The sequence below is a fragment of the Ictidomys tridecemlineatus genome, chromosome Y, assembly GCF_052094955.1.
Source record: "Ictidomys tridecemlineatus isolate mIctTri1 chromosome Y, mIctTri1.hap1, whole genome shotgun sequence".
NCBI lineage: Eukaryota > Metazoa > Chordata > Mammalia > Rodentia > Sciuridae > Ictidomys > Ictidomys tridecemlineatus.
Window position 1 is genome coordinate 19,396,725 of NC_135494.1, and position 15,909 is coordinate 19,412,633.

At 41.5% G+C, this 15,909-nt stretch overlaps 2 protein-coding genes and 1 pseudogene across 3 annotated transcripts in view; all 3 read right to left on the bottom strand.

Moving 5' to 3' along the window:
* LOC144371884 (tyrosine-protein kinase Yes-like) overlaps positions 1-15,909 on the bottom strand; it is a 203,004-nt gene that overhangs the window by 157,398 nt on the left and 29,697 nt on the right. The window lies entirely within an intron of this gene.
* LOC144372089 (mitotic checkpoint serine/threonine-protein kinase BUB1-like) overlaps positions 1-15,909 on the bottom strand; it is a 205,918-nt pseudogene that overhangs the window by 72,904 nt on the left and 117,105 nt on the right. The window lies entirely within an intron of this gene.
* The window catches only part of LOC144372087 (voltage-gated potassium channel KCNC4-like), a 33,060-nt gene continuing 18,761 nt past the window's right edge, over positions 1,611-15,909 (bottom strand). The window contains exon 2 of the mRNA XM_078035509.1: positions 1,611-1,707. Within this exon, the coding sequence (XP_077891635.1) occupies positions 1,666-1,707 (42 nt within the window). The 3' untranslated portion in view covers positions 1,611-1,665. The remainder of the gene's footprint in view (positions 1,708-15,909) is intronic.

A 15,909-nucleotide genomic window follows, 5' to 3' on the forward strand; every position in this document is an offset into this window, starting at 1 on the left:
CAGTGATGGATTTAGCTGGTGCTTGGGCTCAGGGGCTGAGGCCGTTGCAGGGAGACTGTTTTTCCTCCTCAGGCCTTCGACCAATGCATGATGAACAAATGAAAGAGAGAAGGGACCCCGATACTTCCCTGGCATCCATTAGCCATTCATGTCTCGGTAATACTTCTGAACCCTTCCTTAGGCTGTTTATTACCAGGCAGGTTTCTCATAACGGGAAAGCTAGTTCTTTCTTAGTGTATTTATTGTCAGTCTGGGGCTAGGCCTCCACCCACCTCCTTCCAGCTTCTGGGGTCTCAGGAGCCAAATCTCAGCCTCCTCTATTTACAGAACAAGTGCGGGCCCACGGAGACACTTTTCTGTTCTGTCTGGTGCGCTGGGGCGAGGTCCAGACGCGCTATCCAGTGGATTGGATGATATCCACCCACACTGGTGAGAGCCATTTGCGCTACTCAGTATGATGTATTACAATATTTTATAACATCAAAATTAGATCCTCAAAATGAAATTTCAGGTGGAAAAGGGAAAGTTTTCCTCAAGTAAGGTGGGTGTTATTCCTTGATGAAAAGAAGAGTTTATACACACAGAAAACCATGCTGTAGTCTACACTAGATAGCAGGGTATTTTTAATGTTGTTGTTGCTATGTTGAACTCCCTGCTTGTGTTTATGTTATACAATTTTAATACTTGTGTGTAAATAGTATATTTTGATTGAGTGAATGATTTTAAGACTGAATCAAGTCCTCCTTTCCTCCTCTGGTTAACTTTGCATGGGGAACACCAGGATGGATATCCCAAAAACACAAGTGGAGGAACTTTGCAGGAAAAAGGAAAGCTGTAACAGAGTGTGATTAAATCTTTCACAAGAGTTCAGATCATGTCTACGATATTGCTACGTGAGGACATTGAAGAGATAATGTTAGTTCAAGAATGATTAAAACGGAAATATGATACATGATATGATACATGACCTTCCTTATTTCTCAATTTGCTTTCTCATTTGGCTAAAAGTTTTTATTGGTACAATGAGAAAATTAATATTGTTACTATTTCTTACCTATTAATGATTATACAATCCTTTTACATCAGAAGAACTATAAAATAGTGCTTGAATCCCCTTGCAGCAATATATACGTTTGATGAGATGCATAAGCTTTCCAAACTTGTAGTTCTATTGGAAAAAAAATATGCTTATGTAGAGATGCTGTCCAAAGCAGGAGTCCAAAACCCTCGACCATTCACATTGATCTCATGAGCATCAGCTCCACCCTCTCCTAGGTCATGGTGTTAAGTGTTCTTACATTCTGGGGAGAGTGGAGAGAATTGAGAGGCCCCTATATGAGAGCGAGAGACTTCATGAAAGAGTTTTTCTGGGTTTCCCACAGAGGAGACAAGTGCTCTACCAGAAACCCATGCTGCCATGGTGATGAACCAGCCCAAAAGTAAGACTTCAAGGGATCACCTGTAACTAATATGCAACTCTTAACAGATATCTGTCAGTGGTCCTTAAAAAGAGCTAATAGAAATGCTTTCTCCACAGTTGGTGGTTCCCCTGAAAGGTGTGGAGCTGGGAAGGGGGAGCATCCTACTTACCATCATCCTTGATTCCTTTGCAGGGATGGAAACTTCCCTAGGGATGGAGGCTTCTTTGGGATTGCAACCTCCAAGTCAGACATTTTGTCTGCCACAGCCTCCAGAATTCTCATACATCTGCAATAACAGAAAAAGCCAAATAACTGAGAAAAACTCACAAACTGAACTTGGGGACATTTCCACAATAACTCCAGTCCAGAGTTCTACTGATTTCTTGGCATTGCCTCCAAATCAAAGCCAGGAACAAACAGAGATTAAGAATTTGTGTGAGATTAACACCATGCTCTCAGAGCCACTGGATGCCTACCAAATTGCCATGGAGAACCAGGATCCTCCACTACTCCCTTTAGACATCCCTGAAATCCACCAGCTTCTGGCCTCCATTGGTCCTCTGGACCAAGAGGAGAAGCCACATTCTGACAATATCCTTCTAGAAAGGAATAGCCTGAGTCTTGAGGACCAAGGCACACTTGAAAATGCAAATGAATTTAGCAGTTGTTTGGGAGACCTCACTGCATTGCTGGGGGATATTCAAGGAACTGAAGAGCTCAGGAAGTTTATGATCAGTACACCAGTCCCACTTGGCTCACCAAATTTCGTTCTTCTAGGTTAAACCGTTCGTTTGCAGTAACCGTTTTCATTTTGAGGTTTCACTCTGTTTTCTCCTATATGGATACATGTAGTTGGAACTCGAAATCAAACACGGTTTCTGCTATCTCGATGAAACTTTGCACAAATAGTAGTTCCAAGTTCTATCTCTATGGTTTGTTTGCTATTGATGTAGCCCAAAGCAGAGACTGGCGAAAATCACTTTCATTGAAAGGCTTGCCCAGCTTCCAAAAAACTACGAATCTCCTGAAATCTCAGCAAATGTTTTTTCACCCAATCTTGATGATACTTTAAGGTAATGATCAGTACACGAGTCCCACTTGGCTCACCAAATTTCGTTCTTCTAGGTTAAACCGTTCGTTTGCAGTAACCTTTTTCATTTTGAGGTTTCACTCTGTTTTCTCCTTTATGGATACATGTAGTTGGAACTCTGAATCAAACAAGGTTTGTGCTAGCTCTTTGAAACTTGGCACAATAAAGTAGTTCCATGTTCTATTTCTATGGTTTGTTTGCTATTGATGTAGCCCAAAGCAGAGACTGGCGAAAATCACTTTCATTGAAAGGGCTTGCCCAGCTTCCAGAAAACTACGAATCTAGTTGAATCTCAGAAAATGTTTTTTTACCCAATCTTGATGATACTCTCAGGTAATGATCAGTACACCAGTCCCACTTGGCTCACCAAATTTTGTACTTCTAGGTTAAACGTTGCTTTGCAGTAACCGTTTTCATTTTGAGGTTTCACTCTGTTTTCTCCTATATGGATACATGTAGTTGGAATTCTAAATCAAACACGGTTTGTGCTAGCTCTTTGAAACTTGACAAAATAATGTAGTTCCAACTTCTATCTCTATGGTTTGTTTGCTATTGATGTAGCCCAAAGCAGAGACTTGCGAAAATCACTTTCATTGAAAGGGCTTGCCCAGCTTCCAAAAAACTACTAATCTCCTGGAATCTCAGCAAATGTTTTTTCACCCAATCTTGATGATACTTTCAGGTAATGATCAGTACATCAGTTTCATTTTGCTCACCAAATTTTGTTCTTCTAGGTTAAACCGTTCGTTTGCAGTAACCGTTTTCATTTTGAGGTTTCACTCTGTTTTCTCCTTTATGGATACATGCAGTTGGAACTCTAAATCAAACACGGTTTGTGCTAGCTCTTTGAAACATGGCACAATAAAGTAGTTTCAAGTTCTATCTCTATGGTTTGTTTGCTATTGATGTAGCCCAAAGCAGAGACTGGCGAAAATCACTTTCATTGAAAGGGCTTGCCCAGCTTCCAAAAAACTACGAATCTCCTGGAATCTCAGCAAATGTTTTTTTACCCAATCTTGATGATACTTTCAGGTAATGATCAGTACACCAGTCCCACTTGGCTTGCAAAACACTTTTTCACCCAATCTTGATGATACTTTCAGGTAATGATCAGTACACCAATCTCACTTGGCTCACCAAATTTCGTTCTTCTAGGTTAAACCGTTCGTTTGCAGTAACCGTTTCCATTTTGAGGTTTCACTCTGTTTTCTCCTATACGGATACATGTATTTGGAACTCTAAATCAAACACGGTTTGTGCTAGCTCTTTGAAACTTGACACAATAAAGCAGTTTCAAGTTCTATCTCTATGGTTTGTTTGCTGTTGATGTCGCCCTAAGCAGAGACTGGCGAGAATCCCTTTCATGGAAAGGGGTTGCCAAGCTTCCAAAAAACTACGAGTTGCCTGAAATCTCAGCAAACACTTTTTCACCCAATCTTGATGATACTTTCAGGGAATGATCAGTACACCAATCCCACTTGGATCACCAAATTTCGTTCTTCTAGGTTAAACCGTTCGTTTGCAGTAACCGTTTTCATTTTGAGGTTTCACTCTGTTTTCTCCTATATGGATACATGTATTTGGAACTCTAAATCAAACACGGTTTGTGCTAGCTCTTTCAAACTTGACACAATAAAGCAGTTTCAAGTTCTATCTCTATGGTTTGTTTGCTGTTAATGTCGCCCGGTGTCCTGTATGCATCTAGAATTTGTACATCTATTTCCTTTTTTATATCTGGAAAGTTTTCTAAAATTATTTTATTCAACAGATTGCTCATTCCCTTGGTTTGGTCCTTTATATCTTCCTCTATCCTGATGACTCCTAAGTTTGTTTTTTTTATGTTATCCCATATCTCTTGGATGTTTTTCTCATGGTTTCTTACCAGCCTTTTCTGGGTTGGCTAGACTATTTTCAAGATGATATATTTTGTCTTCATTGTGTGACATTCTGACTTCTATTTGCTCCACTCTGCTACTGATACTCTTGTTTGAGTTTTTAATTTGGTTCATAGTTTCCTTCATTTGTAGGATTATTGTTTGATTTTTTAAATAATCTTTATCTCCTGGAAAGTTGTTTATTTGCTTCTTGAATCTGTTTATGTAATTCGTTTTAAATGTGTTCTTTCATTATTTGAATTTTCTGTCTCATGTCCTCTATAAGATTCCATTCCATCTGTATAAGGGGTTTCTTGAGTTCTTTATTTGACCATTTTTCTGATGCCTCTAGGTTCTCCTGTAGATTTAGGCTGTCCTGCATTGTTTGTACTTCTTTTCTTCATTGCTTTTTTATGCTGCTCATGTTACTTCCGGTTCAGTTTGACTGCTGAGTTACTGTTTACTCCTACAAATTTATTTTGGTTTTGTGTATCTCCAGAGTCTCTCTTTTGTGATGGGATACTATGACTAGAGATGATGAATTTTAATGCACTTTAAAGCAGATTCATTTGTTTTGTAAAATGCATATGGATTCTGATGGCATATAGCGATCTGAGGTTTGGTCTTGGGACTTATGTTTAGGTCGAGTGATGTGATGGTATAGAGGTTGGTATATCTTGTCAACCTTGGAAGATTGCTCTACTGATGAGGGATATTAACAGGAGAAAAGTCTGGAGTATTTGGGGGTAGCTGGGGAATTGATAGCACTATATAACACCTCAGAACATTTACCTATACACATTTAGTAAATTATGTATAAGCAGCATCATAATGCTTGGGAGGAAAGGTATTAGAAGGGAAGGGAAGAAGTTGCTAAAGAGAATGAGAGTAAACAGGTAGAATTCAAGAAAAGGGGAATAAGGAAATTGAAAAGAAATGAAAAGACAAAAAAATAAAAATATAAATATAAAAATAAAAAAAATTTAATAATGCAGTGTTACAGTTCGATTAACTTCTCTTCCAATAGGTGGAGCTGTGCCCACCGGGCCATGCTTCTCCTCTCAATACACAGGAACCAATCCCTGTGAGTTGGCTTCTCCTCTCCCATTGGTCAGCTCTCCAATTCTGGGCACCCAGAGCCTTTCCTGGACTCCAGTCACGTCCCCGCTTTTCCTCCAGCCAGGCCCCTCCCACTGATGACGTTCACCACAAAACTGACTACACGCCTGGTCTGCCGCTCCCAGGACCCCTATTTTCTTGAATGACTGGGCACACTCTCTCTGTTTGCCATTCCCCCAGCCCCTAAGGTTGTGGAGCACGGGGGCTGGGAACTGTTAGATTATTCTGCCTGCCCTCCGGTAGCCATGCCCATGGGAGCTGGCACCAGAGACCTTGATTTTCAGTGCTGGTGGGAGCGGTAGCCAGGGATCATGCTCTACTCCTGACTTACTCGGTCTGACAATCATGCTCACGGGAGAGCTGGGTGGGGGGCCCTTGAGATTTTCCCGCTGTGTGGAGAGGAGGGGCACGGGGGTCACACACCTGCAGACTCCAGTTTCAATGAAGCTGTCCCCTCCACTGATTTCTGGTGACGTCAGGTCTCTGCCATGGTGGTGTCCATTGTGAAGGGCGGCCGACCGTTCCCTTTGCCAGGTGTTCGATGCAAAGGGTGGGTCTGGTCCGGCTCTGCTAAGTCCTGTCTCAATCCTGGGCCTGCTGCCTATGAAGGCTTCGTTGGTATCACCTCAAAAGGTTCACAGAGAAACCAAAGAGTTGTTTCTCTATTCCATGGGAGCATCTGTAGCACTGAGTCACGATGGCTTGGCAGGGAGATGCAGACAATCAACTAGAAACTGCATACAGAGAGCCTGAATTCAACCTCTCCAGGCTCGGTGTGGGTTCTGAGGGGTGCAAACTGCTCGCCCCAGATCCACTTTTCCCCAGCATTGCCTAGTGATCGTGAGCAAACAGCATTCAGTTGGTTTAAGACTCCCTTTGCCCACACAGCTGAAGAGGTCACAGAATTGATCTCTCAGTGCCCTCCGCCATGTGCCAAGTTGTCTTAGTTGAATCAGTCAGCAATACTCGATGTATTGCCATTGAGGAGGGCTTAATTTCAGAGTGTCTCATCCAGATTAATGGGAACAGCCAGAAACATCTACTGCCAAGTATCTGAACAAAGAGAGAAGGCGGCATTGCAATCTTCACAGTGAACTCTACAAATGTTGAGGCTTTTGCTGCAGCAGCCTCTATAGACATGGTCCCAGGGAAGACAGGTCAGGACTCAGACAGAATGTGGGTGGAGGCATTGGAGCAAGACCTGGAAGGCTGAAGCCAGTTTCTTTACTCACCAGTTTGGTGGCTCTGCCCAGCTCACTTATTCCCTCCAGCCTTTGTGGTCTTATAGGACAAATGGACACTGGTCACTACCTAGCTCCAGGATGCACTGAGTATTCACTTACTTTAAAAATACCCCTCCCCCAGAATCTTGGGGACAGTTGGTTTCTTCCTTTTTTCTTGTTTTCTCCAAGGCTTTCTCAGTCTTTCTACAGCTTTACCTTGAACGTTCTCTTAAAGCAACTTAAGACTATTTTCTATCATTCAGAACCTGCAATTTTTTCAACAGGAACCTTGAGGCTTACTTTGTGTGCTTGGAGAGACTAATAAAATGCTTGGCAGGTAGTTGAATGCTACATGAGCTAATGGCTTAAACGTCTTTCAAGGGGGTGGAAATAATTCCCAAGAATATTCATAGTGTTTGAAATAAGAATCAGCAATAATTGGGCCTATAGAAATTATATCTGGCCCTCTGATTGTACAATCTGATTATAAATTCTTGTACTTCATATAGGAACACGACTCAGCATTATTAAAAGTGGATTTTTCTTATGCATCTACAATTTCCTCCTTTTTTCATTTTTTGGCAATAAAATTGAGGTAATGAGAATGCTTTTGTTAAAAACGACCGGTTGAACTATTGCACAGTGAATTTTTTCAGACTCACTATATAAATGAAAGGTATTTTGCTTTAACATTTATTGAAGTTTTATGTATTTTTTTATTTTTTGGAAGTACAACAGTCTCTTTAGGCAAACAATTAAGAAACAAATTTTTCCTTTAAGAAGCATGTCTGAGACTCATCACTGCACTGTGTTGCCTGATGCTATAGTGACATGTCATTCACAAAGTGCAGAGTGGTGTCTGAGGAATGTTCAGCCATCAGCACATGCAGTCACTCATTTTCTTCTTGGAGAAATGGAGCCCCAGAAAGGGGAGCCACTGAACCTCAGTTTTCCAGCAATTAGGCAGAGCACAATTAGGCAGACCCCAGCAACAGGTTCACAGTTTTGTTTATACCTCCTGAGTGTCCATGGCATCTCATGGATATGTACCCTGCTATCAGCCGGTCACTTCACATCAGAGAGGAAAGCATTATCTGCAGCCGGATGCTGGGTCTTCTGCACAGAGCACAGCCTGGTCCTCTCTGGTCACCAGGGATCCCTAAGGGCCACTGTGCCTCATCAGTCTTGAGTGCCATCCTGCTCTATGGTGGCAGCACATTCAGCTGTCTGAGAGCATCCAGCTCACTGGCTGTACTTTTGGATCTTCTCTGACCACTGGTGTCCACCCCAGCCAGCCCCAGGGAGCACGGGGCCTTGACTGCTTTCTCCTGGCCCCTACTTACAGTGCCCAGTACACAGTTCTGTTTCCTAGATGCCAAGACAAAAGGCTATTTAATATGAGAGGACATTTTCTCCAAAGTCAATCATGGCTTAATTTAAGGTGTGAAGAGTTGATTTATGAGCAATATGATTATCTACACATCCAGGAGTACATTCAACCTCTGCAGAGTTAGACATTGGGACTGCAAAAGAAACTAGGAAGGGCCAGTTCTCCTCATCTCTCCAGGACTTTTCATCCCTAAGTTGGTATAGCAATAGACACCAAATGCCACCAAGGCCAGTCATCCCTTTTTCTTGAAAAGGCAAACAATTGGCTCAACTTTATTGCATAACTACATTTCTTTTGCATGATCATGGCAAGATAGTCTTTCCAATCCTCAAAATACTAGGTGTATTTTGAGCTCTGTATTTAGAATGAGATGGAAGAAGCTTAATATCTGCCAGGAAAGATCGCCTGTGTCTCTCCTTTCTCTTATCTTTTTTGGGGATGCCTGATGACCAATGTTGCTTCCCACCTGCACTGAGCACATGAGCTCCTGTGTCTGACAGCCCAACATGGTGGGCCTCCCTTCGTTCTTCTTCCCCCTGATAAATACTGCACTGGCTTTGACTACATTTAGAAGGAGATTGGATTTTCCCTGCTCTCTTTGAGTTGTAAAAGTCTATCTTTGGTCTGATGTTAAATTCAACAGCAAGGAAACCCTTTTTAACATAGAGGCTTGGATGCTTTTTCCTGGAAACACCTGCAAATGGGGTCGTGTGTGGCAACTGTCATTCAGAAAAGCCTGGGCAGGAGCTAACACAGACACATGTTGGAGTGACTCAGGGAAGGGCAACTCCCTTCCAGTTTAGAGGGCAGCAAAATTAACATAAAATTTTTACTTATTTTCAAAGCCCAGTCAACCTTGAATTTGGAGAGAGAAGTCGTTAAAGTCTGACCTAACTTGGACATATGATTATATTCCCAATAAACATTGGGAACTTCTTATGTTACCAAATACATCTGTAAAATATAAAAAAACAAATTATCTCCCAGCAAAGCTCCAAGACTGGGGGGTAGAGCTGTGTGAGCGTGCTTGAGTCTCCCCTTTATAAGTATTCCCTGACTGATGAATGGCTTCCCGAGGGCCCGGTCAGGACAGCTGGAAGGTCTCCCCAGTCATCCTTGCAGGGCCCATGCAGTGCCCTGACAAGAGTCTTCTCCCTTCCTGGCTTCTGTGGTTGGTCCCAGCTCAGTGAGAAGTGCCCACACCCCCAGGTGTGGCATCAGGAGTGACCCCAGAGTACAGGGAGGGGCATCTACATAGAAAACCAAGTTGTGCACCTCAGAACTTGCTTGCAAGCCCCTGTGGTTTTCTTTCACCTTTTTAGTGCAACACAAATCTACCTTCTGTCTTCTTACCCAGGTGCCTCTCTTAGCACCTACAATGCCCTTCTCGCTCCCTCACAGTCCCAGGTCCTGGTCCCTGAGTTATTTGTGTCTTGCCACATGGAGGCCTTTGCTTCAGCCCCATCTTGATTGGCAGGAAGCTGTCTGATCACATGACCCAGCAGCATTCACCTCTGGCTTCACTTGTTGTCTGTCCTCAGCCCTGCAGGTGCTGGGCCTTGGTCTTGGGAGGGTCTGTTCCCAGCCAGGGCCTCTCCCAGGCAGAATTGCTTCTCTGGGTTGGAAGTCATCCTATCAATGGGCCTCCATCCTCACAGGCAGCTTGTTTTCTAAACGTTCCTTTCATGCTTGCCTTTGATGCCTGCATTTGTTGGGAATTTTTTTTTTTTTTTAGTTCTCTCAATTTCTTTCCTTTACCAGTTAGATCATACAGAGGTCCCCTGCACACATCTCCCCAAACCTGGGTTTATCAGAGTCTGGAGACCTTCTCTTCCCTGTTTTTGCCAGGCCTCTTGAGCTGCTGGTCTTTTAAAGCTTCACCTAATTCCAGTTTCCTTTCCTCCACATCTTCATTTCTGGGTTCCCTATTTCAAATATGAGACATGCTTCTGGTTATGAATGCTAGGAACAGTAGGCACCCATGTCCTCTGTCTTTCTCTTCCATAGTCCCCCACACTACTCTGATGCTGTACCACTTCTGCCCCTTCCTGGCACAGCCCTGGGGACCCCATAAAGAAATTTGCTTCTAATAATCCCCTGCCTCAAGCCTCTCCCAATGGACTCTGCCTCATTAACATCTGGGAACTTCATTTTCTCCAGTTTCTTAAAACACAAATATGACTATGTCATATATAGAATTAAGGTTGGCTGATTGTTTATTTCCAAATAAATTGAAATCATGTTGCTCCATCCAGCAACCAAACCCAGAGAGCCACTTTGCCACTGAGCCTCCATTGCTGCCACTTGGATGTAGATTCACTTGCCTCAAGTCCCAGGGAGGTGGGGCTGCTGAGAGCCCTGCATCAGCCCAGCTCTGCCTCCTCCAGGTTCCTCCCAGGTGGGGCTTCCATTCAGTGGGTGCAGAGCATGGACGCTTGCTTTTGGGCCTCACATTCGGGGACATAGTGATGGCCTCATGGCCTGAAAGGCAGAAGGTTTGGTTCTAGATGAGGAACTTTTCTCGTGGCAAATTTAATCTGTTTGTTTGAGAGTGAAAGAACACATTTACATGGAAGGAGGACTAAGTAGACCTGGAAGTCACAGATGGACCAGGTCTGATATGCAGCTGCCACGTGGAGAAGAGAGATGGTGCCTGCTGCTTCAGTTCTGCCAGCCACTCCCACTGCCCTGCACCCCAGGTGTCCTTGTTCAGGGTCAGCCATTGCATCTTAACCCACCTCCTGCTGACTTTCCACCTTCTCAGACTGGTCTGTGTAGTAGCTGAATCCTCTCCCCACCTCCTCTGTGCTCTCCACCTGCCTTCCCTCTGCCTCCTGCTGATTCCTTCTGAGCACTGGTCCCCATGTCCTCTTTGTCCTCCCTATTAGCCATGGCCACATCTCCTAAGCCTCTTAGCATTCTGGTGATGGCAAGTCACTATGTATGCTTATGCTGCTTCTGCAAGGGCCAGACTCAAGTCACAGGGATATCCTGGCACAACTACAGAAATGCCAGATAGCCTGCCCACCTGGAGCACTCTGCCTCATGTATTCTGATACAGATGAACACAACCACACCAACCTGTCCCCAGCATACATCTGTCAGCAGAACTTCTAACCTGAGTGCATTTCTATGGACTGCTTCAGTAGTCTGTCTGTAGGAGCTCCTATGCATAGAATGTTTGGTGGCTTCAGTGCTGGCTCTCTGGGTCCCCCAGATCTTGCTAAACTGGAAGGGCACTTCCTGCCCTCAGGAAGCCTCCACTCTCCTGGCTTATTCTCCTCCTTAGAAGCTCTGCTGCTCACTGAGTCACAGTTGACATGTTTGTCTCCAACACTGGAACATCAGCTTAAAAGGAGTGTTGTCTTGTATGTCTAAGAATTCTGGTTTCTTGAGTACTCAGCAGCCTGGAATCAAAAGGATGATCAATAAAAGCGGGTTGCACTACTTTTATTAATTGCAATAAATGCAGTAGCAAATGAAGTAAATGCAAATGCACTTAAAAAGATTTTCTTTCAGTCTTCTGATTAGTAAAGATAAATGCACGAAAGTGATTATGAGGTGGTAATTAGAAAACTGTCTATGTCTATATATCAATGTCTATATCATAGATATATAGATACAGTATCTATATATCTATATAATTTTATGTATCTACTATATGTGTTTGTGTGTGTGTGTGTGTGTGTGTATATATATATATATATATATATATATATATATATATATATATATATGATGCAGACATTTAAAATTTAAGAAACTAGGTGGAAAAATATTCCAAAAATTAATTTTCTATAATGATGAACATAAATTTTAAAAAATATTCTCAGCTTCAAATTATTATAGAACAATAGAAAGATTTTGTTTCTAGAATCAAACCACACTACAGATTTAACATTTACAATAATTTGTCTTTTTAAAATTATAACAAAGGTAAAACAAAAGTGGTTAAACCTGAAGTCTAATTGCTAAGAGCCATAGCCAAGTAGTATGATGCATGGCATTTTTGGTTGATAGGTGAAGCCAGAAAGCAATTGATATGATATGATTATGATAAGATCTGCATTCTTATGGATATTAAACACCTGCTGTCCTCCTTGGCCTGCTAAGGGACACCTGGAGAGTTTCAATTTTTTGGTGAAGTGCAGTAGGAGGGCATTCCAGAGGAGGGACTTCCTGTTGGGGTCTGGGAGAATGCCAGGTGTGTTGGTCAGCAGTCCCCCCCCCCAGCATATGGGTCTTTGGCGCAGCAGTTTAAAAAATAAAGTTTGTTCCTGCTTGAGTGGATTGTGATTTTGTGCCCAGCCAGACTGATACATTAATTGCAAAATCGACAGTACAATTATTTTATTAAGAAGGTACTCAAGGCTTGTCAGTGACTCAAACTAATTTGTTACAAGAAGAATGAATTTCAAATCTCAAAAGGCTCAGTGCAGTGGAAAAGCTCTCTATTTTACTGAAAATAAAGAAATTGGCAAGCAGTATTCATATTATGTTTGTCAAAACCAAGTTAACTAAACAGTTAATGAAAGCATCCCCTGGTGAGTGGAATGGTTGGTTGCTGGAGGCCATTCCATGTGTGAGAGGAGACGCTGAACAAGAAGAAAGCCAGTGGATCTCCCAGAGCAATGAAATGCTACGTGTCTCAGAACCCACTTATAATGGAACAGACCATATTCAGGTACACTCTGTTTACACAGTTTTATATATTTTATTATTGCTACTAAATTAGAGTAAGATTTAAAAATGTGCTTAGTATGAAAAATAAGAAAGCTATCTTTGACAACTAAAAGAAAGTGAACATGGAGTTGGGTGAGAAATTACTTTTTCCTTCACGATGAGGGGCTTTTGAGAGGAGGGAAGAAGATACATCTCACCTACTCACTGTCTGAAGGCTCAAAACGCACAAAAGCCAGAAGTGGGATGGGGGAACTCCCAGTGTGTGCCTTTGGCCATTTATTCAGAAAGAATTTTTAAAAACTATTAAGTGCCACATGATAGATGTTATCAGTTAAAACAAAAAGAAAAAAAATACATCTCTACTCTTAAGAATATCAGTGAAAAATAAATACATGGACCATAAATAACACCTGTAGACGGTAGTGCAGTACCTTAAATTTGGGGTCAGACAGACTTGGACTCTCAAACACTGACATTGAATTGTGATCCCTAATAGCTACCCAGCATTCACACATCACTACAAGTTAAGGGATCATAATGGAGTAAATAAGATGGTGTAATGACCCCCTGCCCATCGTTGTTTATCCATACCCTATGATCAATTGGTTGATTTCTCTGTTAGTGAATTTGAAATCCAGAGGTGGCTTCTATTAGCATTACTCTAGTTTACAGTTTAGATTGATACCACGTTTAACTCTTCTGACTTAAAAATACATGAACATACAAAGATGAGTGCCTGACTCTGATAGCCCCATGTATGTTCATGGTTAGTTGTTCTGAAAATGAAAAATGCATTTCAAAGAACATAGAAGCACTTTAAATCAAAGGTAGAAAAACCAGGTCATGTCTCAATCAGAAGAGGGTGGTCTGTTTCCATTTATGCTGCACTTGTGGTGTGTGCAGGGTGCAGGGAACCAACCTATTACTGGGACAAAATCTCACCAAAGCTCAGCTCCTTGCTTCACCTACCTGAATCCTAACAGCCTGAAGCTAAAGCAATGACATCAGCAGAGTTTCCTTTGATAAGGGGAGTGATCATCCCTGTGCTCTCTAGCGTGGTAACCCCTGACCACATGGGGCTACTGGGAAAATGAGGGACTATGCTTCAAATTGGAGTAAAATATGCATAATGTAGAATTTGCTGTGTAAGCACATTTAAATCTGTGACATTAAAATCATTGACATTGTTGTGCCTCCATAATCAACAATAATTGCCAGAATTTTCAATGTTTAATATATATGTGTGTGTGTGTGTGTGTGTGTGTGTGTGTGTGTGTGTGTGTGTGTGTTTAGTTATTGCTGGATAAAATACATTTATTATATTTATCAATTTTTATGTGGTGCTGAGGATCAAACCCAGCACCTTGAATGTGCTAGGCTAGCACTCTACCACTGAGCTACAACCCTAGCCCCAGAATTTCCCATCTTGTAAATGTAAAACTTTGTTTGGACTAAACAATGATTCTGAGAACCTCATTTAAGGAGAATCACATAATATTTGTCTTTGTGACTAGATTATTTTACTTAGTGTACTGTACTCAAGGTTCCTCCACTTTGCAGAATGTACTAGAGTTAATTAAGTCCAAATAATATTCCACTGTGTATACATACCACATTTTGTTTATCCATTCATTCATCACTGAAAGTTTGGGATTGTTTCATCTTTTGAATGTGCAGAAAACTGAACAGATATCTGTTTGTGTCCTGAGAAGTTTGTTTCTTAGTTCACTTACTTTTAATTACTTTAAATATAACTGGCAACATGTGTGGTGGCTACCATATTGGGCAGTGATATCAAGGGTTTGGGTGGTACACAGAGCCCTTCTGGTCACTGGAGTGACATCCCTCAGAGAGAGACAGGTAGGGATAACTTAGGTGTTCTACGCTTGAGTCTTGTTGCTCACTAAATTGGTTGACTGTGTTTCTAGTTGTAGTGAAATATTGAGAAAGAATGAAACCCACAGCCACTCTGAGCGGGGAAAAGTTGAACCTGGTGGTGCAGGGGTGGGGGAGACAGAAAAATGCACCTTTGTTTCTACTGTCATTCCAACTATGTTTCAGAAGCCACAATGCCCAATCTGTCCTGTTGGTATTGAATAAAATACCTGCAACTGCTCTATGATTAGGATCAATATCCAAGCCATTATGCTGGCAAGAGAGGTAGCAAATTAATTTACGTGGATTTTCAGATTCATTATTATAAGCAGATGACAGCACATGCACTACAATGCAGGCCAGAAAAGACTGATATTATTTTAAATTAAAATCTATAATGCTAATATTCATCAACAAGTGCTTGTGTAGGCTGAAGTGCATTAATTTCCTCAATGGTTTGCCGAGGTGCATGATGTTTGCACATGAGTAGGGCTAAAAGGAGGGCTTTTAACTGAGAATGGTTAACACTTATTCATACAGTTTGATAGAAGCTAACATGCAAGTTTCCTTACTAGTAATTCCCTAATAGGAATTAATGAAACATTTTTAAACACAAATTCCAAGTTCAGAGGACCCAGAAAGAAATATGCCAAAAGAAGAGAAGCAGGGGCTGTGGCTGTGGCTCAGTGGTATTGCACTTGTCTCACATGTGTGAGGTACTGAATTTGAGTCTCAGCACCACATACAAATAAATAAAAAAAGGCCAACAACTATAAATAAATAAATAAATAAATAAATAAGAGAAGCAATGTCATGCTCCACTGCCTAACTTCATTAGATCTTTGTATGTATTTAAAATGGTGCAGCCAGTCTGCTTTCAGTCAGATGTGAATGGAAAAGACCATGAAGTGTAACTCTCAGAAGTACAGCCCTGGGTTGAAAGAAAGTTTTTCATAAAACAATTTTGGAATTTTTGCATCAAACTGAATAATAGTAAAGAAAAGTGTTTTTTTTTTGTTTCAAAATACAGAGATAAGACACTGTCTTGTAATTTCTCTATGAAAAGTGATATTTTATACTGTCAAAGCTTGCATTTTTTAATCATATGCACCTGAGTTTTTACTCAGAAAGTGATATGTAAATTCTATTTGCAAGCCTTCAAAAAGAGAAAACTTTAGTGATTGATTTATGGTTTGGATTTTCCAGTTATTTCCCCAATATTTTTAAAGAATTA